The sequence below is a fragment of the Phragmites australis genome, chromosome 7 (genome assembly GCF_958298935.1).
Source record: "Phragmites australis chromosome 7, lpPhrAust1.1, whole genome shotgun sequence".
Classification (NCBI taxonomy): Eukaryota; Viridiplantae; Streptophyta; class Magnoliopsida; order Poales; family Poaceae; genus Phragmites; species Phragmites australis.
The window spans coordinates 24,444,056-24,471,186 of NC_084927.1; the positions used below are offsets into that span (position 1 = coordinate 24,444,056).

The following is a 27,131-nucleotide window of genomic DNA, read 5'->3' on the forward strand; positions in this document are numbered from 1 at the left end:
TGGGTTTGAGTCACCCTATCTAAATAGTCCTAGTTGGGTTTGAGTCATCGGTACTACCTTGAGCCGCTCGTCAAGGCTCCTCTTGTCGCAATGCCAAGCCGTCTTTGCGTTGCCGAAGATGATGATGGCCCTGGTCGGACTAGGGATCTTGATCACCTGGTATACATAGAGGCTGACGGTCATGAACTGAGCTATCGTCGGTCGCCCTAGGATCGCGTTATAGGTGGTTCCAAAGTTTGTTATATCAAACATGACTTTTTCGGTCCTAAAGTTACTCAGTGAGCCGAAAGTGATATGCAGTTCTACCCACCCTAAAGGCTTAGCTGAGGAGCTCAGGGTTATTCCAAAGAAGGGGGGAGGCAGTTTCAATGCGCTCCTTGGGATTTGTAGGGCGTCCAGTGCATCAGCGAAGAGGAGGTTGATGTAGCTCCCTCCGTTGACCAGCATGCGACCCAATTGGATGTTTTGCATGGTGTGTTCGACCATAATAGGGTAGCGATCAGGTCGCTTGACACTCGGGTGGTGGTTGGCCTGACTGATGGTAAGGGTCACTTCTGACCACTTTAGACGTCAGCTTAGGTCTGGCGTGGTCGTCCACACCTCCCGAACCACTGACTTGTATTCCCTGTTCAAGGAGTACGTTATGGTGCCATCAAAATGTGGTGGACCATGTGATCGTCTTACTGGTACCCCAGTGCCAACTAGTCGGGGTTGGCCCCATCCTCACCATCCTCATCAGCCCTGGATTTACGCTCTCTAAGCTCCTTATCGATGATATCTCGCACAACCTTATAGTCGGTCAGGTCGTGGGCATTGATGCGGTGGATCGAGCAGTAGCCATGGCCCTTATTTCTCTCCTTTTTCTCAAAGCACCGACGCGATTGGCAGGTCTGCTCGACTGCCATGACATTAGATGATCCTTCCTTGTGTTTATTCTTCCTCTTCTCCTTCCGGCCGACCCCTTTGAAGGGGGCGAGTTGGTCGGAGGTCGGTCACGACCTGGCGTCAATCTAATGCTCTCAGGCCTCGGCGGCCTGTGCACACTTGTCAGCGAGCTCAAAGAGCTCGATAGTGCTTCAGATTACCTTAGTGGCCAGCTTCTCGACCTTCTTTTGGTCTCTGACCCCTCTCTTGAAGGCGATGACCATGGATTCACCTGTGATCCTTGGTATGGTGTTTCGACTCTCGGTGAAGCACCGGATGAAGTCTCACAACGACTCACCTTGTCGCTGCCTGACCTGGTACAGGTCATCCTCGACCACGGGTCTGGCATAGGTCCCCTGAAAGTTGGCGACAAATTGGTCGCATAGATCCTCCCAGGAGTGAACCGTTTCATGAAGAAGGTTCATAAGCCAGGATCGGGTTGAAACGGTCAAGGCAGTCGGGAAGTAGTTGGCCATAACTTTCCTGTGGCCTCACGCAGCATGCATCATGGTGCTGTAGATTTGTAGGAACTCCTCAGGATTGGTCGAGCCATCTTATTTTTCGGCTAGGGCCGGACAGAACTTGTTTGGCCAGCGCACCTCTCACAGCCAGGTTGATAGGGCGTTTTACCCCGTTCCATAGCAGGGAGTCATTCGCTGATGGGCGATAGCACGTGCTTGTGGAGAGAGGCGACGGTCACACAATCCAAGGGACAAGATGGAGGAATCTGACGTCTCTCTGCGTGACGGAGGCGAGTGGTAGGGTTGTTTGCCATTTTCCTGCTCTCGCTGAGTAGGTGGCCACCTCGCTCTGAATAACACCGCGGAGGTCACGTTGGTGTAGGGAGTCGCGCAGGTCATAGGGTTGGTTGCCTCGACATGGTGGGGGTATCCCAGCGTTCTCCGTTACTGAGGGTGGATGGGATCTTTCCTGCCATCGAGCCTACCACGATTCTTGGCGATCGCGACCCTCACTAATCCTGGCGATGAACATGGAAAAACCTTCGGTACTGCTAACGACAGGTGGCCAAGAAGTATTTGCACGATCTGCAAATTCTGTGCAGCCATCATGGCCTCACAGTCAAGCTGCCGAGGACGGAGTGGCGACATATCGCAAGAGGGGGGAGCCCCCGACATTTGTGTGGCATGACGTCCTTGGTGGTGATGCCGCCAAAGACTACACCCTCTGTGGCAGCTCCTCCGTGCGACGCTGTCGTGGTTGGGGCTGTGTCAAAGTGTTCCTGTGTCCGGCTCCAGTCTGGTTCCCCTCTGGGCACGTGGCCTGGGGATCATCATCGGTACAAGGAACACGAGAGCCTTCACTGCCCCCTCCCCCGTTGCATGAACTGTCATGCAAACCTTCTTTAAGCTTCGGAGCCTTCGGACTCTGGTTCGGTGTCCCATTCCTAGAGCACACTGGGCTCATGTGGGTCGTACCCCATGACAAATACCTCACAGTGACAGGGATCCTCGGAACGAGACTCAGTGGCTGCTGTGGATCCGGCCATGGGTAGCTAATCTGATCTCTAACGCCTACCGAAACATAGAAATACGCCCCCTACCTGGTGCACCAACTGTCAAGGGTTAATCCCTGACAATGATTCCAGGGTGTACCGATCGAAGGACATGTGAACAACGCTAAAGGTGTGAGTTTATCGGTGTGTGTGTTGAACTCAAGAACACCGGGTTATCCAAGTTCAGGCATTTCGAAGGATAACAGACCTATGTCTTGTGTATTTTATTTTGAGTGCTTGTGAATCGGTTATCAATTCTACTTTACAAATCGGGTTCTCCTCTCTTTATATACCAGAGAGAATGACAACTTACAAGTGGACTCCGATTAGTAGACCCATAACTAGCTAGATATTCAACTCTTAGATCATATCCTAGAGAAGCGGGGGAGCCCAACTAGCCCTGAGAGCTTTGAGTGTCTGTCCCAACTATGGAACGCCTTCAAAGATGCCTTCCCTAGCCGTCCGACCCGTCCTATTGACGTGCGCCATAAGATCGTCTGTCAAGCCGTCATGTCACTTCGTCCCACAAGTCTACCTACAAAATTGTCTACTTGTCTAGTCGTTCTGTAGAATTTGTCTCGTCAGTTGTACGGTTCTACACTGGTCCGTAAGTCCTTATTCATAGCATTTAATGATATGGGATGGGGCAGTGCTCAACCGTACCGGCTATGACTTTGATCACTGGATGAGATGACCGGGGAAGGAAAACACTTGACCTTGTTAGTCGCGGGAGCTCATAATATCGCAAGGAGGCGTGTTGCACAAGTCTTGCGCTGGTCATGTGAGCTTGAACTTGGTCGCGCGATGGGTTAGGGTTCAGAAAATATCTGCCATCGATCGTCATACCCCTCGTGAGGCACGTTACCTAGGACGCTCCCTTACTCAATACCCCGACACGCACGCAGAGCGTTAATGTATGGTGGCGAGAATTGTGCTTGTATATTACTGTAGATGGTGGACCGCCCAACAACATGAATACAGTTCGCCACATTGTAATGTTTCGGATATGTTGGCAAACAATACAGGCTAGCTGCCAGTTTGACCTGGATGGATCATCTTAGGCAAACATTAGCTGGAGATTCCAAGTCACCTTTGCGTTAGTTGTAGAGCTATTTCGAGCTGTATCGTCAATAAAATGTACAGGATGTGAAGATTTGCCAGTTGTTCTTGTTCCTGATTTTATAGTTGCTTTTGTTGAATGTGGTTTTGTTTCCTCCGAAATTGCTTCTAGATTGCAAGAGACCATGAGTCCATTATGCCTTTTGCAGTCGTTTGGTATAGTACTGTGGTCAAGAGGAACGAGTCCGCGGTCTGCCTCGTTGCTGGGTTGCACACGAAGGCCCTGCCGGGAGACAGGTAGAGGAGGAGGCCGGGAGAAGTAACCTGTGGCGGCGACGAGCCGGCGTTGCTGGTGAAGATGCCGGGAAGGCGCGGGCTGGAGGAGGAGGTCGAGTGCGTCGTCTCGGGGACGCTGGCTGGCATCGGAGTTGGCCTGTTGCTACTTGTTGCTGGTCGCTAGTCCAAGCATCAGTTTGGATAGCTTTCGAGGCGTTTTGGAACTTGCTGCTATTTATGAAGCTGTGCAACAGCACTCCTGCTGCTTGATAGCCCTCACGTTATTCTCTTCTATACGCACGGTTAATAGCTAAATATTCCTAATTTAAAAAATATTTGCATAATCAATTTTACCCATCATTGATAATACCTATGATACTTAGTAACAAAACAGTATGCCCAATGTCTCGAACGAAAAGAGCAATTCATTCAGAGGCCATTCATGTACGAACCACGCGTAGGAGAAGAGGGATCCGCCAACCGTTTGGGAGAACTCCAAGACTGCAGCCACCGCGTCCCCTGGGGGCGTCGCTGCAGGATACCCACAGCACCCTCACGCCACACGCAAGTGACGGACTCAGGAGGGACAGGGAGGATGCGAATAACCGCGTCCCGTGGGGCGTACCTGCACTGACATGGAGGCCGGTCTTCTTCTTCTTCTTCTTCTTGCTCTGGAAGGAGGAGGCGTGGCGCTCGGTAAGTGCGTACCCCAACAACCCAACGGTGTAGAGGCTGTCGAAGCACAGAACCACCATCCCCTCGAAGGGGCACATGGCATGGGAGGCCACTCAGGCCAGCAACACGAGGTAGGAGACGCGGAGGAAGACATCAACAGCGCCCATGGTAACGGACAATGATGCGATCAAGAAGAGGAAGGATCCACGAAGCCACTGACATCGGCTGGTCGACGTAGCACCACAGACAGCAGGGCGTTGTAACAAACCTCCGTATCTAAACAACTCAACAAGCAAAACACAGATACAAAATGATTCACAAGTGGGAGAAATTGTTACAGAAATTAGAGGCCTCTAGGAGAAGCAAGAGAGGCCTGGAGAGAAAATCAGAGAACAAGCCAGGGAAGTGAGGAGCCGAGGAGGAAGAAGCCGCTGTGTTGTTTCTCATTTCTTCACCCCCTTCGCTGCTTCTGCTCGGGGGCGGACCTCTTGATTCAAGGGCATTCAGTTGAATGCCTAAATTTTTAGTAAATAATTAAGAATATAATTTTTTAACAAATAATTAAGCATATGTATGTGTATTTGGTATGTGTGTAGGTATGCAATCAATTTGTTGCATATGATTATGTTCACGTGCTTAAATTTGCTCAGTTTTATTATATGAACTTCTCAAATAAGTATTTGATGTCTCTTAGTTACCAACTCAGACCTTTTATTAAAAATATACGTATATATAAAAGATTTAGAAAGATGAAAAGTCTTGAGAGCTTCCAGTCATGCTTGCTAAAAGAAATAAAAGTATCATATATCCTATTGTTTACAAGTTTCTTAAGTTAGTGTTAGAAACTTCTTAAGTTGGTTTTATTTTTTCCGTGACAACTGCTAGTGTGGAGAGAGTACTTTTAACAATAAATTATGCAAAGAATAAACTAAGAAATAGAATAGGAGGACTAATTATTAAATTAATGTCTAGTTATATTCATTGAGCGTCAGTATTTCAGGCAAATCATGAACAAGATCATGACATTGCACATCTAATCCATGAAAGAGCGTATAGTTAAATTATACTAGTTATTATGTAATTTGTATAACTATTTGAATTTATTTGATATGAATACTTTATATTATATTATAGAGTTTAATATTATGAATCTTTTCTTTTCCATTGAATACGTTATGCTATTCCAGAGATCCTGATCCACCACTGCTTATGCTGCTGCTCTCCTTTTGTACGGTGAACTGTTAAAAAAAAACAAGCCCACGGCCTGCACCGGCCTTGCCTCGTGGCCCAGCCCAGTCAGGTCCGTGACAGGTGCGAGCACAACGAACAGCACCAGTAGGTAGGAGAGGCTGGCCGTGCTGCTCGGAAGATGGAAGAACTTCTTGGCAGAGGGCTTCCCGTCCGGGATCTGGGAAGTCATCCAGGCGGCTGCGTCGGCTTCGGTGTTCCAGGCGGATGTGTCGGCGTCGGCGTCTTCGGTGATCGGCAGCGAAGGGGATCTCCTTATCAGAGGACAGGTCGACCAACGGTACGGATCGACCAAAGGTTCCTGCGGGGGCGATCCTCCTGACCCCGGAGGACGGCTTTCTGTCACAAATCTCGGATGCAACATAAAATTATGCAAGTAAATTGGGAGTACGGTGTATGTATAGCATGTTAGGCAGCTAATCTCCTGATTGCATGCTGCACACATATGCATGTCCCTACATCTCCGCTTCTATATATAGCTGATTTCTTGCCCGCAGATACTCTTCTGTAATCGCAACTATCCATCTCCTCCTTCGATCGCTACTGCAACACCTCAAACATTTTCTTCGCTCTGTCGCCACAGATCACGCCATCCGATTCCAAGCTGCACCTACTCGCCGCGGATTGAGTGGCTTTTCCTTCAGTCCCTCCTTGCCTCTAATCTTGGTCCTGCAGCTGCTGCGTCAGCTCATCTATTACAATTAGTTTTATGTTACTTTGTATGCCACCTTCAGCATGGGGACGTAGCCCATATGGTAGAGCGCTCGCTTCGCATGCGAGAGGCACGGGGTTCGATTCCCCGCGTCTCCATAGCATTTTTTTTCCAAGCTCCGACTCACAACGGAGTGCGGAGTTTAGACCCAACTTCTACTGTCAGAAACCAAATCGTTCTTGCATTAGGTTCAACAGCAAAACAAATATGGCTGGGGTTTTTAATGGAACAAAAGGCTAATTTGATGTATATATTTGCATTACTCTTGCACAGATGCCTGGTACAGTCGCTGATACTACTTTTGTCTCCACATCCTTCCGTTCTTGATTCAGAATTTCTGGTAACTATGGGTGCTTACTCTCCATTAGAGTGATCTCATGCATTCAATATGCTGTATATTTCATTTTTTCTTCTATTTTTTCTTCTTTAAGCACAGAATATACAGAATGTGGGAAGACGTACTCATGTTTTCGACTTTTTTTTAACAATTAGTGACAACTTCAAATCCTTTGCACTGCCGCGCCACATGCAAAAAGAAATGCAAAAGCCTTTGTGGGGTCAAGATCATCTACTTCTCACGGCGCCCTCCCTGTCCTAGCCTTTTGGCGTCGTATCGTCTCCTCCTCTTAGTTAGATCTATCTCTTCCCATCAAATCTAACAGTAGGGAGCTACCTAGCTTGGTGTTTGGCTCTCTTTGTGGTCCGAGGCCGCTTCGTAGGCAGCATGGCACCTACGAGTGCAATCTGTACACGTGTGGTTCTTCCGTGGGCATAGTTATTATGGTGGTACATTGAGGCGCAATGACTCATCATCTTTATACCTATATATCACTTACGATTCGTACCGTGGTCACGCCATATACGGATCATGGTCTATTATATTAGGAAATCATATTAGTAATATAATTGTAGCACAAAAGTAATAATATAGAATATTGGGAAAGCCATACAACTCTATCATCTCTGAAAGATTCAAATATGCCATCTATCATCTCTTGAGCGATAGCTTTTGTGATATTTGCACACTTTTGAACATCTCCAAACCCACCCACAAGATGCTGCTTGAACCTTGTAATTTTTTCGGTTAATTTTCTATCATACAAGTAACGTTACACAACATCTCTATTACCAATGGTTGGCAAAAATCCATATTTCTACCTATGATTATTCGACTTTGCCTTCCATTTTGGATCAACCTTTGGATCATATGAGACGTCCGAGGCTTCCGTGCTTACAGTCACTTGATCAGCCATGTTTTGCAAAAAAGTGGCCAAAACAGGAAAAAAAAAATACCCATCTGGCTCAGCGGCGGTGACCTAGGAGAGTGGGAGCCTGACTTGGCGGTGTTTCCACGCAAGACAGACAATTAGGCGGCGGGCTGCGTAAGGAGGGTGGCCGTCTCGGTGGCGGGCCACCCAGGCGGACAAGCAAGCGACCGCCTCTGCAGTGACTCGGGAAGGCATGCTGCACAGGGAGGGCGGATGGGGGCAGTTGACTTGGATCCAAGAGCGGGGCGGCGGCGATGCAAGGAAGGTGGCTTGGTGGCGGGCCACATAGGGAAAAGAAGGTGGCTCAACTAGGGTTTGCCTCGGCAGAATAAACATGGCAATACCTTTTTGAACCAAATAACATGTCAGTGCCTTTCCAACTGCCACCACAAAGTACAGAGACACCACAGAGTGCCACAGGGATGCCACACCTATATGGTAGACACTATACACTTCTACATTATAGTGAGGATCCATCCAACGCCTTAACGCTATATCGGCTCTATGACAACACTGTATCGATGCCCTAATAACTATGGTCATAGGACTACATTGTGCACGGTTGGTGGGATACGGGGGTTCCGGGCGAAAAGCCTTGCTAGACTTTCTACCGGTGCTGGGAACGTTGACGTTTTAGTGCACCACTTCCCTCTTTGGGGGCGTTATGGTGAGTGCCCCTGCTTCACCCGCACCTTGATGTTCTCTAGGTGAAACCTATATTAGGTTTACCAAATGGGTGAGAATGGTGTCTTCGACGACATTTCCTCCTTGGAGGTGTCGCCTGCTCCGCGTTGGGTGGCCGCCGACTTGGGATCAATGCTGCGTTGGGTGGCCGCCGACTTGGGATCAATGCTAGTGCGGCAAAATGACTCCACACGGTGCCACAGTTAGGGTCATTTTGGGGTGCTCAGGGTCTGATTTAACTAGATAGATTACCCATTGTGGTCATGGCTTTAGCCTAATTTTTCCTAATTAACCGAACTTGTAAGGTTTGACCCCTTTTTCCTAAAAAAATGAAGCATCTTCTTATATGAATTGAGAGAGCTCTTGTCTTATATATATATTTTTTTAAAAAGTAACTGCCAGTATCTTCAGATAATCGGATCTTGCAGTCCGCAGAAAAGTTAGATTCCTCGGTAACTTCCTGTTCTTTCCTGCAGGTAGGAGAAGAGCCTTCCTTTTTATGATTGGTTGCACTTGCACAACTGTATCTGCCATGTCCAGATTCTGCACAGTGCACATAGCGACTTGGCCTAGTACGAAAGCGGAACCAACATCGCCTGAACTGGAAGAGCAAATCTGACATGCATCATCTGAACTCCAGCCTTTAAGGTGTCGCTCATAAAAGGCAAAGCATTACACCGCACAATCTTCATAGTATTCCAAAGATGGATCAGTTCCATCAAGGCATCAACTCTAATGATTTGATTGATTACTTCTCCAAAGAACAAGCATTGATTCAGCTATTGCACCTATTCTTGGCACAAATGAGATGACATCAGATGTTATTAACGCAATTGTGGAGAAACAAGCAAGGAATTGACTAGCACGTGGTACAGGAAGGGAGATTATCACAACTATCTAATGCTAATACTAACAGTACTTACTAAGATGGCCAATTTCCACTACTCCCAAGTTGCCGTCTCTTCTTGCGTTCACATAGAAGTTAAAATTGGAGCAATGCAACTCTATGGCGATGCCGATACGAATTCTTGAACCATGCTGAATCACCGATACACTGGCTGGTTATCCTGACTCCTGAGTGCCATTACTAGCTCTCCTCTTCTCCATCGTCGTCCTCATCATCGTACTGATAATGTGGGCGCCAGTCACCGTGGCTGATTTGGTACCGGCCATGGTGATTGCTGCTGGCCCCGGCATCGGTTGTGGCATCGGTTGTCGTTGACATTCTCTTAGAGGAGCCACCAACGCCGGTGGCACCGGCCGGGACGGTGGCCGCGGCAGGAGACGCGTGATTCTTGGACCGCGTGAGCTCCATCTGCGTGTTGAGGAAGAACTGCAGGCGCTGCGACTCCAGCTCCAGCGCGAAGTCCATGCGCCGCCGCTCCATCTCGGCGGCCTGATCCAGCTTCGCAGTCTCCACGCGGTCGTACACCTCGCTGAGGCGCCGTATCGCCTGTGCCAGCTCCCGAAGCTCCTGCGCGCGCTCGCTGCCGCCGTCATCGCGCCCTTCGTCCGTCCTCCTCCTCTTCCCGTTCGCCGCCGGGAAGGCCGGCACCGGCGGGAAGCCGTCGGACGACTCGGACGACGCCGACGGCGCCGGCGACTGTGCCCTCCGCTTAACTGCAGCGGCGGCGGGCATCAGCGGCGTGCGGCTGCGCTGCGGGAAGCCCAGGCGCAGCGCCACGGGCAACGGGCTGCGGCCGTTAGGCTTGGGCCCGCCGGCGGCGGCGGGCTTGTGGCCATAGGTGGGGGCGAGGAGCGCGTCGAGGCGGTTGAAGAACTGCCAGGAGGAGACCCGCTTGGCCCTCTCGATCTTGTACTTCTTCTTGAGCGTGTCGATGCGGTTCTTGCACTGGACGTCGGACTTGGGGGGCTTGGAGTAGCCGTCGCGGGAGGAGACGGCGTCGGCGACCTCCTGCCACTGCGGGTGGCGGAGGCTGCCGCGGCCGAGCGCGACGAAGCGCTCGCCCCAGGCGTCGATGAGGGTAGAGGTGGCGCCCTCGCTCCACGCGTCCTCCCTCCCGCCGCTGCCCCCGCCCCCGCCCCCGCTGGCGTACAGGGATGCTGCGGTCCTCTGGATCGGGAGCCCGAGCGCGATGACGCCCCCGGGCGGCGCGGCGGCCACCGTGACGGGGTCGGCGACGGGGAGCGCCGCAGAGGGCGCCCCCTGGGAGGACGCCGGCGACGGGGAGGCGTCGTCGGACACGTCGTCGTCGTCGTCCATCGCTGCGGATCCGATCTGGTTTGGTTTGGGTTCGGTGGTGCGGCGGTGCCGTCGGCGTGGGGGTGTCGTGCTTTGAGGGGATCGGAGCCGGCTGGGGCTCGGCAGGGCAGCGCGGGCGCGCGTTGGCTTGGGCCAGGCCGGAAGGATGGGCCGGCGCTGCGGTGGGTCAGATCAGGTCAGGTGGGGTGGGGTGGTGTGCGGTGCGGGGAAACGGCCGGCGGTGGGAACGGTTTGGGCTGGTTGGAGCCCGGCGCGTCGGCCGGCAGGAAGAACGGTTTCCACGTTCCGCCCATGGTACATACCTCGAGAAGCAGAGATGGGGGTGCGTGATGACATGAGAGACTGAATGCGGCTAATTTGCCCGCCAAAATTCAATTCTCGACAACAGGCAAGTTCACTTGCATCCCTACCAGGACATCCAAATGGATACTCATATTGAACACCTAGCACACATCATCCTTCGTTTTGTTTCATTTTGTTCGCCATTTATTTAAGTCATGTTTGCATAGGTGAGGCAAGTTCAAAGACCTCTTTGAAATTTGCAATGACCAAAATCTGACAGTAGCTGAGGCTGCGGCCAAGCAATGGAACCTATCTTATAAGAGATGGATGAATGAAGATCTCCAAAACCAGCTGAGGAAGATGAGAGATGTGCTTATGACTGTTGTGCTGTCTCCTGAGCAAGACAAGCCGGTTTGGCAATGGGGAAAGAATGGGAACTTTACTGTCAAGACAATGTACGAACACTTGTGCAGAACCCAAGATGGCCTGCCTCACAAGATTATCTGGAAGGCTAAAATTCCTTTAAAAATCAAAATCTTCATGTGGCTGGTGAAACAAAATGCAATTCTTACTAAAGATACCCTTAAAAGAAGAAATTGGAAAGGAGACACCAATTGTGTTTTCTGTTGTGAGGCTGAGACTATTGAACATCTGTTCTTCACTTGCTCGATGGCTAAATATGTGTGGAGCCTGATTGGGCTGGTTATTGGTGCCGATTGTAGGCCTGAAAACATGGAACAATACTTTGTTTGGGTGCGACATTTCCTCCCTACTGGGGGCGCTTGCTATATGGCGGGTTTAGCTGCTGTTATATGGGCTATTTGGACAATGAGAAATAGGGTAGTTTTTGACAAAAAGCAGGTTAGATCTCCTACTGAGATTGTGTGTTCTACTTGCTCTTTTCTTCGGTATTGGGCAGGTCTCCTCCACGGTCAGCACAGAGACTCCCTGGAAGCTGGAGCTCAGACGCTGCAAGAAGCAGCTCTCCTCTTCCATCCCAAGAAACAAGCTGAAGGCACGATGATGCTCGCCAAAGGCCAAGGAGCTGATGGTGTTCCAAGCTGAAGCTATCATCGTTGGAGTGCGGTTGCAGTTTTTAGTGCTGTTGGCACTCGGTCCGGAAATGGTTTTTGTATCTGAACTTGGCGTGGTAGTTACCGGTCTAATAGGTTAGGAGTCGTTATGCTTGGATTGTGGTTTCTAGTCTTGGACATGCGGTCCATTTTGGTGATTCGGCAGCCCTCGGTGCTGCTCCTCAGGCGTCAGATGCATAGATCCTGCATTTTGCGCACGTTTTTGTTGTAAATATTGCGAACTGATTGATGGGGATGGTTGTAATTTCGTTGCATTTGTGTAATGAAATCAGGGGTACGCCCGTTCTGGAAAAAAAATGTTTGCATAGGTGGTTGTCAAACATACTGAAGTTTTCGTTTGAAGATCTGAATTTTACATCCTAAAAATGCAATCCCCCTCAGTGCATATGAATGAATACATCTACTGTTTTTGTAAAATGAATAGTAGCTAGAAGTTTCACCCCAAAGAATTGACATCTAAATAACCGTATCTAGTTATGGTAGCATCACTCGGCCAATCAAAACTTGTTCCTTTTAAGCCGGAAAGAAAAATGGAAAATCATAGGCTGCATCTAACAAACTCCTCGCTAAATTACCAGTCCTGAGAAGGTGCTGCAGGTTGTATACATCTGTAGCTAGGATGAATCACGGCTTGAATGGAGAAAATACCACCACCGAATTGTGTCCTCCGAATCCAAAGGAATTAGAGATGGCTGCATTTTGAAGACAGCAAATGTGCATAAGACATACAGATCAGGGATGAAAATTGTCTGTATTTAATAAGGGATGGTAAATTGGCTAGATATATCATGAGCAAGACATTTGGGCTTGTTGTGGTAAAATCCAATTCCTTTTTTTCATCCGCTCAGTCTGAACCGTAAAATTTGTCACTCCTCTACAAACCACATCACATGAGCTTCTTCAAGAAACACAGGGGCAGCGAGAGTTTCTATGGTGTTCAGGTTCGAGAGTTCCTATGGTGTTCAGGGATGAAAAAGCTCACCAACATTCACTTCATGCTGCTTCTTTTCATTGGCTACTGTATCGAATTCAACTTCAGGCTCTGGGTTTTGCAAGATTGTAATTAAAACACGAGAAAGTCTCGCAAGTAACAACCACAAAGTTTGCAAAATAAGCTCATTATCTCCCATCCTGACATTGAAAGTGAATAGATAAATTGCAAGAATCAAATGAAGTTTTTTTTTTAATTTCTTAGTGATAACGAAAGCTCCTATTAAACCCGGATAGCTTTTAAAAGGTTAGAATAACTATTGCCGTCACTGTTTTTGCCTAATCTTTACTGCTTTTATGAGTCATGACTCACAGAAAAAGGAGATTCAAAATAATGATTACTTACAAATTGGTTAATGGTAGGATGCACCCATCCAGTAGTTATGGCTTTTACAGTGGCAATAGCTTCTAATCCACCAGCTGCACCTAGGCAATGGCCTATCATAGACTGGCAAGGAAGGAGGAAAATGACATTAGGGAAGAAAGCAACTAAAAAGTGAGTCATTCCATTAAAAAAGCTACAAAGTTTCAAATGGAGGTGAGCAAACCTTCGTTGAATTAATTTTAATCTCTGATGTATTATTGAAGACTTGCTTAATGGCTCTTACTTCAGCCAAGTCACCAGCAAGTGTGGAAGTTGCATGTGCATTAATGTAGTTCACCTAAAAAGGCATAGAATCAAATTAAAAAGTGCAGATTGTTAATTTGCATCAATAATAAGAATAATTTACAAAGTTACAATCTGGAACTACAGGTAAGTAGGAGAACAAAAAGTTCCAAGTAAGCCCATTTCTAATTACTGCATTGTACAGACCCTTCCAACTTCCAAGGGGTCCCCTAGATGAAAATATTGATCTTACTTTTAGCGTATGTTAGCGTGCGAACAGGATTATCATATGTTAGCGTTTTGAGATCCTCTATGGAGAAACCAAAACGGTCAAATTTACAAAAACAGGATTATCATATGTTAGCGTGCGAACAGATAAAAGGTTTTTGAGAAACCATGGAGAGACAAGAACATTGCGGAGAGAAAGTGGTGAATTGGAGGTGCAAACAGACGAATCACCGGCATAAGTGACTGGCAGAGAGGTGCCATTACCGAAGATAATGCAGGAATGTGGAATGGAAGGGGAAAGGGAATGGAGCATACCCGGATTGGTGGCTAAGTGAGAGGACGCACTAGTGTCGAGGAACCAGTCGGATGTACTCCCAACCAAAGTGGTGTTGACACTGGCACTTTGAAGGGCGTGGTGCAGGCTTGCTTGATCCCAAGATGGAGGTGCGGACGGCAAGACCACATTCACTGGAGTGGACGTAACCATAGCCTGAGGGGTTGAGGGAGCGCCGGGGTGAGGACCAAGAATGTCGGCGCTAGGAGCGCACTAGGGGATAGGCCACGCCAACACCATGCTAGTCCACAGATTGATAGTGGATGCCCACAATGGAGGCACAGAAAGGTGCCACTGAGGAATTTGTGGACGAGAGCCACTGTTGTTGGAGCATGCGTTCTTCTTCTTCTTCTTCTGCCGGGAACATTGGCTGCTGGAGCCTGATGCCAGATCGAGAACAGTAGTGGAGGAGGTGTTCTGCCTAGTGTAGAGAGCTTGAGCCGCCACCTACTCCACAGATTGCTCGACCTGAAGTTCTTCAAGAAGAAGTGAATAACGCATAGAGAGCAAAGAAGGGAGGGGATCCTTACCCATGATGATAGGTATAACATGCTGGAATTTCGTATTCATGCCACGAAGAAGATTCAAGACCTAGTTCTCCTCCCGAATCAGCTAGCCGACATCACGCAACGCATCAGCGAGGGTCTTGAGCTTGGAGCAATATTGCATCATGGTCATGTCACCCTGGTAGATGCTACGAAATTCAGCCTCGATGTACATGGTGCGAGTCAGCCTGTTGTCAAGGAACAAAGACTCAATCGAGCACCAGACATCATATGCATTGTTGTTGGGCCGCATGACCAGATCAAGAATGTCCTTGGAGAGGGTGGTGTAGAGCCAATTAACAATAGCAAAATCAATCATCAGCCAATCTGGATCGGAGGGAGCTTGTGCCGGTGCGGTGTTGACATTGGCACCAAGCATGAACTTGCCGAAGAACGTGTCAAAGAAGAGGCGCCATTGATTGTAATTGGACTCGGTGAGATCAAGAGCGATGGGCACATGAGAATGGATATTGATCATCTGAATCGTGGTAGTAGAAATGCTAGTGTTGCCGACGATGGTGTGCACATGGGAGGTGGGTGGGGAAGAACGTGCAGAGGATAAAGAAGAAGACACGACGGTGGAAGATTGGTTGGAAAGAAGGCTGTCAATGGCGGATTGTACCCGCTCTGACACCATGAACGAGTATGAGATGAAACACACATTGTATTCAGCGTTGTACGACTTGGCGGGTAAGCAGACATCGTCTGGTCGAGAGGGATCAGAGAACCCACTGGGCTGCTGGCAGAAAACCTGCTTGGTGAGATGACCGTGGAGAAAAGCATTTGAAACATCAAGTTGGATTGCCGTCCAAGAGCGAGATGCGATGAGCATTAGAATCATGTGAATTGTGGGTGGCTTGACCACATGATTGAAAGTGTTACTAAAATCGATCCCCATACATTGCGAGAATCCCCGATCCTTGTATCGATCAAGAGTCCCATCGAGCTTTAGTTTGTGCCGAAACACCCATTTGTCGCTCACGAAATTGGTGGTTGGGGCACAAGAGACCAAGTTCAGTTTAGCCAGAAGCACCCAATATTCATCTTCCATAGCAGCCTTCCAATGTGGATCTTTCAAGGTTGTGCGGACAGAACTTGGAAGAGGAGAAATGGGAGCGGTGGCCTTTGAAACATTGGCGTATTTTGGGTTGGGCTGGTAAACACCTGAACGACCACACGTAACCATCGGATGAGTGGGTAGAATTGTGGCCAGACCCGTGTGTGAGGTGAAATGAGGCGATGGTGGTGCTGGTGAGGATACTGGGGCAGCCGAAGCACTGGACACGATGGACGGCAATGAAGAAGCGCGTGCATTGTCCTATCGTCGGACCGGTAGTGGTGGCTCAAGGGTTATGGACAACGTAGTAGTGGCAAGGATAAGATTGGACTGTAGTGGTGGATGTGATAGAGGTGTGGGAGAGAATGCCAGATGTTGTTATTGGACACGAAGTGTAGAAGGAGTTTGCATGTTGTGTTGTCGGATGGATAGTACCGAGCCAACAACATTTGGAGGGAGACTCAGGAGATCATTAGGAGGGTAGAAAGATGCGGTTTTGGAGGAGGGTAGTGGAGACACATATTGTTGAAAGGGAAAGTTGTCTTCAACAAACCGAACATGACGGGAAATGATAATGCGCCATGTTTGTGGACTATAGCATCTATAACCTAGGTGATAAGGAGAGTAACCTAGAGCACGCAAAGCATCATAGTGAGGCATGAGTTTGTGCAAAGATTAGGAAGACAATGTGCATTGCATCTCATAGTTCTCGTTCATGGTGTCAGAGAGGGTATTCAAAAAAATTTTCATTTTAAATATATTTATTTGGGTTTCTATTTTTTTTTTTTACTAGAAGTCAGAACAAACAAAATTAAAAAAATAGTTTCTGAAGAAACATAAGACTGTTTCTGCTCTGAAAAATGAATTAGAAGTTAAGAAACTAACTGAGAGTAGTTTTTCTAATAAGTGATATACTGAGAAGTTAAAAATTTATTATAAAAATCAATAACTAAAAATGAAAACGGATTTTAGAAAAACTAAACACAATTTTAAAAAGAATCAAAAACAGAAGCCAAACAAACAGGCGTTTCGTGTTCGTGTACCAAGCACCGGACTCCTCCCTGCCCCCGTTCCGTCCACGCGAGAGAACTCCACTCCCGCACAAAACCCTAGAAGCGGCTCGGTCCCTGGAGGAACCCCGTCACGCGCTTGGTCCAAGCCGTAGGAGCAGTTCTGATCCCAGCTGCGGCGGATTGGGGCCGACAGCTGCGGTTTCTGGCGCCGGATTTGGGATCGGCGCCATGTCTTGGGCTGGCCCCGACGAGATCCTCCTTTCCACTTCCCTGGCCGGCTTCTTGGACAGTAAGATACTGAGATCCTCTATCTGCGAAGTTTCTGATCTTCCATAGTTGCTTCCATTGGTCCGTGGGACCAAACCGATGCGCCAAGATTTGATTTTTATGGGTTCTTAGATCCGATCGGCGTAGCTCCCGGATTGTGTAGGCCTCAATTCGCAGTCGATATGAGAGTTTGGTGCGGACGATTGACTTCTATGAGTGGTTCAGACAAAAAGTAGGCAGGCTATTATGTGATTGTGTAAATCTCTGTAGCCTTGGGTTGGTAGGAGAAGGCTTTCATGGGTTATGCAGGCATTGATATTCGAGACAGCTCATGCGAGTAGTTTTGGCGAAAGATAGTATATTTCCTGCAACTCGCTCCAAACTTGTGTCAATGTGTTGAACTTTGTGGTTTATTGGAAGTTGGAAGCTTTTGGTAGGTTAATGTTGGTAGATTGCAGATTTTGCGTGGACTGATTGTGCCAATCTCTGAATGTTGCTAAGAATGCCTTGTGTTTTTGCTGGAAATCATACATGGAGCTGGTTGTGCCTTGTGGCATATAAAGGTGGAGCTCTGATGGGGTTACACTAAGCATGTGTGGTTACTGGTTAGTACTGGTGGATTGTATTGTTTCTTAAGAGGTCATTAGGTCCCACAATTTATTTGGTTTCATGATGATATAGGCAATTGTGCAATTCCCTTGTGCAAACTTAATGCTATGTACGAAATTATGGCTTATTGGACTCGTCTCGTGTGTGTTAGAATTGTACCTGGAGCTCTTGTTTGCAAGAAATTGTATTGCACAAAAAAATTAGAGTGTTCGGTTGGTTGGATGGACTAGGTAGTGAGATACTGCGTATTTGAGTTGCATGTAATAATTCTATGTTGAACTAGCCTAATTGAATGGTGGGACTTTGGTGTGTTCTTTAATCTCTTGGTGCCACTTTGTTTGGTTGACTTTGACTGATTGCAGATTTTAGTTTTTTCTTTCTATTTGCACCTTACTAGATTGTATACTTCCTTTCACTAGAATATAAAGGTAATTATTGGTAGCCATTTGTTGTCTTGTTGCAATAGAGTTATAATGCTGTTATTCGAGTCCTCCATTAGCCGAATTCACCTTTGGTATTGCCTGTTGTTGAGAAATGAGGAGAACTGATCCAACTGAGGTCCTCTGAATTAGTTGATGAGTTTCATGTCTTGAGAGATGTTTGGTTGAAGTTTTCTGCCCTGTGACAGTAGAAGCTCAGCATGATTTTATAAGCAGTTGGCATTATGACTGATCGATACTTTCATTAGTGTATATGAGATAATGAATAGGACCTCACCTTTGGTATTGCCTGTTGTGGAGGAATGGTCCACCTGAGTTCCTCTTAATTAATTGATGAGTTGCATGCCTCGATAGATGTTTTGTTGAAATTGTTTGCCTTGTGGCAGTAGATGCTCAGGCTGATTTTATAAGTAAATAGCATTATGATTATTTGATACTTTCATTAGTGTATATGAGATAATGATAAGGAGAACTTACGCAGGCAGTGGCAATCTGAAGAGCTACACAAGAGTGTTAGTTAAATGATTATATGAATCGTTGCTGGAGCTAAATGCCAGTGACTTCTTGTCCTTTAGGTGTTCCGCTTAATACATTTTTAGTTTTTTAATCAATTTCTTGTCATCTTTGTTAAACATCCAGTGGATATTTAATGCTATATGCAAAGGACATTGTGTTTTCGTTCAGTTTTGTTCCTAGGGCATGCAACACAACGTAAGTTTGGTTTCATCTTTCATCCTTAATCAGTGTAAATAAGTAAGTTACTTAGAAACATAGGTGGATAAATTAGTTATTTGTCATCAACTTGGAAGGACAAGGGGAGTTCGTGGATACCAAATAATCTGAGATTTGAGTTAAAATTATTGATAGTGACCAATAGTTAAAATTGAAACACTGCAGTAGTTACGTGAGTCATGGTACCGCACATTTTCTTTTCTATAATACAAAATAGAACTATTGCACCTAAATATTCTGCATGCATTGGCTGTTTCCTGCAGCTTGCTTCGCCTCAGAAGCACACCTTTTTGTTTCCCAATCCTATTTTACTAACCACTTATGTTCCTTATCCCAGAGAAACTTATTGTCCTGCTAAGAGATGGACGAAAGCTGCTTGGCACCCTCTGTTCATTTGATCAGTTTGGTATGCCACTTTTAAACCCACTTTCCTTAACATTGCTTCCAATCATTTTTTCTGCCATTAAGCTTCTCTTTTATTTCTTTTACTGTGCAGCAAATGTTGTTATTCAGGGTGCTTGTGAACGAGTAATTGTAGGGGAACAATACTGTGATGTTCCTCTTGGTCTGTACGTGATCCGGGGAGAGAATGTTGTTTTAATTGGAGAATTGGTAATGATCTCTGTTGAACTAAATGATTAAAAAATGACCATGGTCAAACCCATATCTCCATATTCATATTATGGATCTGGTATTGCATTGGGCAGGATCGTGAGAAGGATGAACTCCCTGCTCATATGACTTGTGTTTCAGAAGCAGAAATAAGAAAGGTACAAACTTCTGCTGGGTCTAATCTTGTTTTGAGGCGCTTTGTGTTGTTTACCTAAAGTTTTTGGCATCTGCCATGCAACTTAAATTGAACTAAGCACTATCGCTTGTCTCTAGGCTCTTAAATATAGTGCCTCCAGTCTCTGTTCTATAGAATCATACATGATTAGCCTTGTATGTTGGTATCCTTGTGTTACTGATTGTCCATCAATGGTTTTGTATTTTTGCTGAAGGGCACTTTTAAATTTGGCACTAAAAAGTTCGATCATTTTGTATCTCCATTAGGTGTTCCTCTTACATGTGGTTCAGGCCAACCTTTTTGAGCCTTACAGAACTACATATGATAATTTTGAAATTTTCCTTACATGTATGACACCCCAAGCAATAACATGGAAAACTGTGGATGCTATGGTGACGTTTTGGCCCTTCCCTCTTTGCTCTCTGTTCTGAGGCACTCTGCTATATATGCATTTGCACTCTAAAGTCTAAACCAACAGTTTTCTTGAACAGAATAAGAAGAAGATTTATTTATCCAGAGCTCTCAAATGTATTCTGTAATACATTTTGCCTATTACTTGGAGCAAAAATGTCATTTTTACATGAGGTTCTGTACTAATATTTTTTTGTCCTGAAACATGAGCATCCAACAGCTAGTTTTATCACAAAAATGATGGGTAAAAAAGGGCATGGCATAGTCAAGGTATGTGTCACGAGCAGGATTATTGGTGGAAGGGTTACGGCGCAGATAGTATTTGAAGGTAGTCGAAGGTCGAGGCCCTGGATCTCGTCAGCGCGGAGGAGCCGTGATAGGCAACCATGCCGGCGAGGCAGGAAGGGATAACAATGGGAAAACTCGATTCTTGATTGATCTTCCGACTGCCGTGCCTCTGCTTATAAAGTGCTAGAGCCGGCCCTAACAAACCGAAGCTAACAAATCTTATCACTAACAACCGAAGCTAACAAACTAAAAGGAATTATCTCTAAGACTTAATATCTACGCCTGCTGTCGTCTGCTTCTTGCGTCTCTGATAAGTGAGGCCCCACATGACAGTATGTTTATTGCCTGTGCTGATATATTGTAGAACTTAGATTTGCTTGTCTTAGACCCAAGACACATTGGCCCTGCTTTATTGTAGAAATCAATAGGTTTTGAGGACTAGGGATTCCAGTTTACAATCAACTGATCACATACCCTGAGAGAGGAACAACTCCTCTTCACAGCGGACAACAATTCAACAAAAATCAAACATGACGACATCAAGTTCTTAACAAGACAAAACAAGGCACCAGCTCTTACGAGTCCGGGAACACCAAGGAAGCAAATCAAAGGTCTAGCTTATTCCTGTCTGGTACATATATACAACCTCCTGCATTTGTCGAAGTATCACCCTCAGATTGGCCATACCATTTTCCTTGCTTCTTTCGTCTGCTAAATTCCTAACGCTCAACAACAAACAGTGCTGAGGTAACTGTTACATCTCTAAGAACAAATTCATTTCGGGTTATCCAAGGGCCCAGCGCACAGCTCCAAGAAGTAACTGTTACATCTCTAATCTGAACCTTTTTTATGTGGCGCCCCTGGTGCCAAATTGCCAAAATTGAACCCCTAGGAGAAACAATTTGAATCTGTTTTGTTTGGCGCATGGACTCCATGCAGCTTCAACACATTCCAGGCCATCTCTTATCAAACACCAGCCAAACCTTGCAAGCGCGCTGCTTACCTGTACGCTTAGACAGAGGAACCTGAGTCCTCCGTATTGTTACTCTAACGTTGGAACTAACACTATATTCCTATTTTTTATATTTTTACCCAGGCTGAGAAGGCAGAAAAGGAAGCAAGAGATCTGAAAGGCACGATGAGGAAAAGGATGGAGTTCCTAGACTTCGATTAGCATCCGTGGATCCTCCTGGCAATTGCTGCTCCCATTGTGCTGCAGGTTTTTAATCGCGGCTTGTGCTATCTATGTGGCCTGATTGCGTTGTATCTCAAATCTCATGCTTCGTGTTCATCCAGATTGGAGAGTTCGGTGAACAGATTCTTTTATTAGCAGTGTTGTACTTCTGCTGTTGCAGTTTCTTCAGACCCCCTCTTACAGTTTTGCCACCTTTCTTCTGCTTGCCGTGAGATGCCATGTGCTTTTGTTTCAGCATCACCGCACAAAAGAAGTGGCAGCACGTGATCGGATCCGTCTATCCGGCCGGTGCCCTGCCTTGCCGGATCGTTCAGCTATAATTAACTAGTCTGCCTTCCTGCCTGCCTTCTCTTGCAAAAATAATATATCCAGTCTGTTGCTGCAGCTGCTTGTCAGAAAAGCAATTTCACCCCAAACTTAAGCTTACCGACCACCACTAATGGCTGGAGGCAATGGCTTTAGGATAGAACTCGGCAAAATAAACTTCCGGAAATTAATGGTACGCGAGAAAGATTTTTCTATGTCAATTCAAAACAAAACAAACGGTATTTGACGACGGAATCCTATAAACGAAATTCTTTTGGGAAGAGCTTGCATGTAAGTGAGCTGTTCGTTGTGTGCTGCTGCTGTCCGAGCGTCTCTATCTTTGCCCCATCCTTGTTTTCGCTGTCCAAGCTGCCCTCACTAATATGATGATGCTGAATTGTCTTTTTTCCTCTGCAAAATGTTTGATAGTGACTGCCAGTATTATCTGGATATCTATGTCTAATTTTTATTTCGAATCGAACATCCCTGTCTATATTTTTTTTTGCTGCATCGGGCATCCTGAATTCGAGTTAGATTTTGAGTTGTATTTCGTATGTATAAATTTTCTTTGCCGAATCAGTCATCTGAATCGGATTTTGACACCTATGTCTCTGCTCAGATAACTAGTGCCTGGCTGCCTCCTCCTGCTGCTGCTGCCTTTTCCCTGCCAGACACAGTTTAGCGTTATACGCTGGTGTTATCCAGCAGAAATAAGGAGATACGTATGCTGCTACCGAACAAACATTAATGACACTCTTCTTACCGACACCAAATCGTAGATATCCAACATCCACGACGCAAACATGACACTGAAAACGAACAGACATTTCTTGCCAATCAGCAACCGATCGACCGGCAAATCTCCCAATTTCAGCAGCTAACCATGCTGCACTTGCTCGCACCGCACGCACGGTAGGTTTGGCGACGCCATTGATTAGTGCCGGTGTGGCAGGCGGCGGCGGCGGCAGAGCGAGCAGGGCACATGGCGATGCAGGGCGGGCAGGACGCCTTGGGGGGGGGGGGGGGGCACGCGCCGCGTTGATCCTTATCCCTCGCGTACGCAGGGTAGGTCGCCGGCCAAAATCACCGGTCGACCGCCGCCTGCTCTGCCGCCGTGCGTACACGGGATCGGGGTGGGATCCGGAGATGTCAAGCGTTGATGGCGGCTTGATCGGGTTCACGTGCAACCACCGGCCGATCACGTAGTACCGAACCATACTGTTGGAAAGCTTGGAGCTTGTACTGTACTGGGCGGCTTCAACCGAAAATCACGAGTGGTCTCTGCGCATGAACATAACTGAGCTGCAAATTATGCGGCCAGTTATATTTTTTGCGTTAATAATCAGTATCAGTACACACGGTATAGCGTGAACTCTTATTCATTCGTCTGAGATCTAATGACTTACAGCATTTCGAAAGTCACAGTGAGTTCAACCCCTCTGAAGTGAAGATCCCAATGCATTGGATAAGAGTTGATGCTAAAGTACTTGTAAACAGTATAATCGCTATGATACTCCATGACCAGTCAGATTCCGTGACCGAGCTACGTTTTTCTTCTTCTGAGCAACACAAGGAATCGATCGGAAAGAATCTACAACGTCCGTATGATTGGAATTGCAGCGCGCGGCGCACAGGTTCGCATGCAATACTGCATGCTCCTTTCGTTGCCAAGACAAGAGGAGGAGGAGGAAGATGAAAAGAACACATCGGTGAGCCCAGGCCTGTACGTGATTCAGCTGCTGTGGCTTGCATCAGATGCATATATCATGCGTGTAGTCTTCAGAGACCATCACGCGTCGACGCGCCACGGTACACAGCCAATGCTGCGTTCACTTCTGACTTCTGCATCGTGGCGCACGCAGCAGCCAGCCGGCCGGCCGGCTAGTCCTGTACCCACGAGCGCTTCATCAGCGCGACGGGGACGAAGGGCGCAGCGAAGTGCGGCTCGACGCCAGCCCACGACGCCGGGGCGGTGGGCCCTCCCGGGTGGCCCGGCAGCGCCGCGACGCAGCAGAGCTCCGCGAGGCGCCACACCGCGCGGCGGAGCCACCACCTGAGCCGGCGCCCGCGTCCGCAAGCCGCCCTGGTGCCTGCGGCGCCACTGCCGAGCTGGACGACGAGGACCTTCCGGCGGCCGTGGCGAGGCAGGTGGAAGCGCGGGGCGGCACGGCGTGGCGCGGCGACGCATGGCGCTTCCCCCATTGCTGTCTTCTTGGCGCGCCTTCTTCTCTCTGCTCGCGTTGCAGTTCCCTCTCTCTCGTGGCCTTCGTGGTTTTCTTCTCCGTTGCGTTCTCGTGCGTATATAAAGGGAGCAGCGACACGCTTGGTTCATTGTGTATGCGTATTTTAAATTAAAGAATGAAATGTAAAGGAAAAAAGCAGCAAATATTTGCTTCGACTAAATACCTAACTGGTTGGCAAATGCACATACTTTTTTATTTGGAGTGTCATTCTTTAAGATAAGTGCACAAACTTTTTTATTTGGAGAGTGCCATTCTTTAAGAAAAATGCAGCATCAGAATTAGCTAAAGTCGGAGGGTTCAGATAGCAGGTGGCAGGAGACTGAGGTGCAGGTGCCTTCCTATGGAACACTTACAAATTTTCATATTTGATTTTTTATCTTGGAGAAAATTTCCAGTACCTCTATGGACAAGTAGCATACTCTATTGGCAGATAGCTAGGAGGCTCATCCACCTCTTCTTTGCCTTTATTATCTTTCTTTTTATCTCTCTTTTTTCTTCTTCCTCTCCGTCATTCATGGCAAAAAAAAAAAAATGTTAGAGGTATACTCAGAGGATAGTCATCATCTGAGGCAATTCTCAATTAATCCAAAATGGTAGCAGCTTTCACAAAATGAAATCAGGGGGATGATAGGATAATGTTCTGCATATTTTCAGACTCGAGCGCACCTTCGGCACGTCCAGGTTGCTAGCATGGGTAGTTAAAACACGTTTATCAGGACAGGTCATGCTAACGGTTGGTGAAAAAGAAAAGGCTGCACAAAATAAATGTGGAATTTCAGAGGAAAAAAATCTAAAATTAGATAACATATGAGAGCGTATTTATCGAAATAGATAACATGTAACTGTATTAACGAATTTAGCATCCGTATTCGGCACATGGTGTGTTAAAAATTCATTTTCGGTACACGGTATACCAAAAAAGGTATTTTCGGCACACTGTGTGCCGAATACGGCATTATTGCCTGTATTCGACACAGTGTACAGAAAATCACCTGTATTCAGCACACGGTGTGTCGAATACGGACAACAATACCGTATTTAGCACACGGTGTGCCGAAATACCTTTTTCGGCATACCGTCAACCGTCACGTCACGTCACGTCGTGCTTTTTCTTTTACACTTTATTCCTTTACGCTTTACCTTTTCGCTTCTTCTCTTTATTCGGCTGGCCGGCCAGCTCGTGCATGCTGCAAGCATCTTCCCGGGCTACCTATAAAATGGCGCATGCTGCACTTGAAGCGTCAGTAGAGCGCGAGCAAGTGTAGTGCAGTAGCAGTCGAGCGTGAGCAGGAGTAGTACAACAACAGCCAGGCCGAGCAGCAGCGTGAGGAGAGGACTGTCTTACGTAATAGTAAGTACGTAAATTATGTATGTAATTAATATTTAGATTGGAATATGTAATTAGAGTAAGTAGAGAGTTTATTCCGTTCAAATACATTGATTAAATGGTATTAAGTTGATAAATTAGAGTACGTAAAGTATTTGCATAATTTATGATCTCGTAATAGTAATTATGATCTCGTAACAGAATCTACCATAGTGTAATCATAATTTTGATCCCGTTTTCATAATTTATGATCTCGTAATAGTAATTATGATCTCATAACAGAATCTACCATAGTGTAACCGCAATTTTGATCCCGCGATAGGCATGATAACCGGAGTTATGATAATGGGAGTTATGATCCCGCTATAGGCATGAATTCATGAAAAAGGAGAAAAAAAATGGAGCTTTGAAGCAAATTAATAGAACTAATTTGATTAATTAGCTTATCACTTAGGTTAATGTACAGGGCATAATTAGCTATTTATCGTACATACATCTAAATATTTATTTGCCCATTTATGTTTGTTTAGTAGAGACGCTATGACTGTCCATATTTATTATGGAGAATGTCCCGCTGTTTTATATGGGAGGCTCGTATCAATTCAGAACTGCCAGCACGTAGAGAGTACGGTTGAGCTACCTATTGATCTAGATGACTTAAAAGCACATATTATGAGCCTTTTGCGTGTGAACTAGCAGTCCTATAATGTTGTCCTAGAGGGTGTGTGGCCACGGCTTGTGCCAAACAGCTCGGTCATTGTCAATACGTTGTTTGATTTGAGAAGGAACAACGTATGAGCTTTGTACTCACGCAAGGTATTGAAGGAGAACTTTAAAATAAGGGTGTACGTAAATATAGTATCACAATTGGTGCAAGGTGAAGCGGTGACTAGTTTGGAAGGATCAGACCATCATGTGATGCATAATGAGGAGGGAGGGTATGTCGGGGAGGGCAGTTCCGGTAGAGAGGGACCTGAAGTGGACCCTGCTGAGGTAGATGCAGAATGCATAGATGATGAAACCGGTGGTAGCGGGGATGAAGAAGGTGCTGACAATGATGAACCGGTGTCGATAATCCAGTACTTTTATGGTGTTGAGCTGCTAGATTGTACCATCGTTGAGTATAACACCCTATCTAACTGGGAATAGCGACATCCAGGTGGGACAACGGTTTCAGAACAGGGAGGAGGTCATCCACTTTATCAGCAACATGTTGTAATCACAAGAAGGGACCATAAGTGCACCCAGTCTAACCCTATAGAGTATGAGGTCAGGTGTATCAAGCACCCGAATTATCCTTACTTCGTACGAGCACATAAGCCAAAATATGAGAACTATTTTGTGTTGAGTAGACACACCCCACATACATGCAGCGAAGAGGCTATTAGGAATGTGAGCCATGCCGTTGATGCGAGGTTCATAGCCCAACTCCTCATCATCCTTGTTGACACGAACATATGTTTGTCGCCAAAATCCATTATGGAGGAGGTGCAGACTAAGACGGGTATGTAGATCAATTACCACACTGTGTGGCGAGCGAAGCAGAAGGCGTTGAAGATGTTGTTTGAAAGTTTCGAAGAGTCTTACAACGATGCCCCGAGGCTGCTGCAGAAGATTGCTATGACGAATCCAGGGACCCAGTGGGCCATGGCGGATGAGCTGATCAGGCTAGAGGATGGGTCATATAACAGCATTGACTAATACCTCATTAGGTTTTTCTGATCCTTTGCCCAATGCATTGAAGCTTTCAGACATTGCAAGCCGGTTGTATGTGTGGATGCCACATTTCTTAG

General features: G+C 46.7%; 3 protein-coding genes and 1 non-coding gene across 4 annotated transcripts; 2 read left to right on the forward strand and 2 right to left on the reverse strand.

Moving 5' to 3' along the window:
- Nucleotides 1–6,432: 6,432 nt before the first annotated feature.
- TRNAA-CGC (transfer RNA alanine (anticodon CGC)) lies at nucleotides 6,433–6,505 on the forward strand. The gene has a single exon. It is a non-coding gene; the product is annotated as a tRNA-Ala (tRNA).
- Nucleotides 6,506–9,085: 2,580 nt separating this feature from the next.
- On the reverse strand, nucleotides 9,086–10,868 carry LOC133924297 (trihelix transcription factor ENAP1-like). The gene is made up of 2 exons (XM_062369769.1): nucleotides 9,283–10,868; nucleotides 9,086–9,147 (listed from the first exon to the last, which is right to left on the reverse strand). Exon 1 carries the CDS (start codon nucleotides 10,581–10,583, stop codon nucleotides 9,447–9,449), a length of 1,137 nt encoding a protein of 378 aa, XP_062225753.1. The 5' UTR covers nucleotides 10,584–10,868; the 3' UTR covers nucleotides 9,086–9,147; nucleotides 9,283–9,446.
- Nucleotides 10,869–16,733: 5,865 nt separating this feature from the next.
- On the forward strand, nucleotides 16,734–21,630 carry LOC133924298 (sm-like protein LSM1B). The gene is made up of 5 exons (XM_062369770.1): nucleotides 16,734–17,022; nucleotides 19,119–19,187; nucleotides 19,278–19,393; nucleotides 19,489–19,551; nucleotides 21,364–21,630. Exons 1-5 carry the CDS (start codon nucleotides 16,962–16,964, stop codon nucleotides 21,439–21,441), a joined length of 387 nt encoding a protein of 128 aa, XP_062225754.1. The 5' UTR covers nucleotides 16,734–16,961; the 3' UTR covers nucleotides 21,442–21,630.
- Nucleotides 21,631–23,208: 1,578 nt separating this feature from the next.
- LOC133923517 (uncharacterized) lies at nucleotides 23,209–24,081 on the reverse strand. The gene has a single exon (XM_062368802.1). The coding sequence runs from the start codon at nucleotides 23,968–23,970 to the stop codon at nucleotides 23,650–23,652; it is 321 nt and encodes a 106-aa protein (XP_062224786.1). The 5' UTR covers nucleotides 23,971–24,081; the 3' UTR covers nucleotides 23,209–23,649.
- Between the last annotated feature and the right edge of the window lie 3,050 nt (nucleotides 24,082–27,131).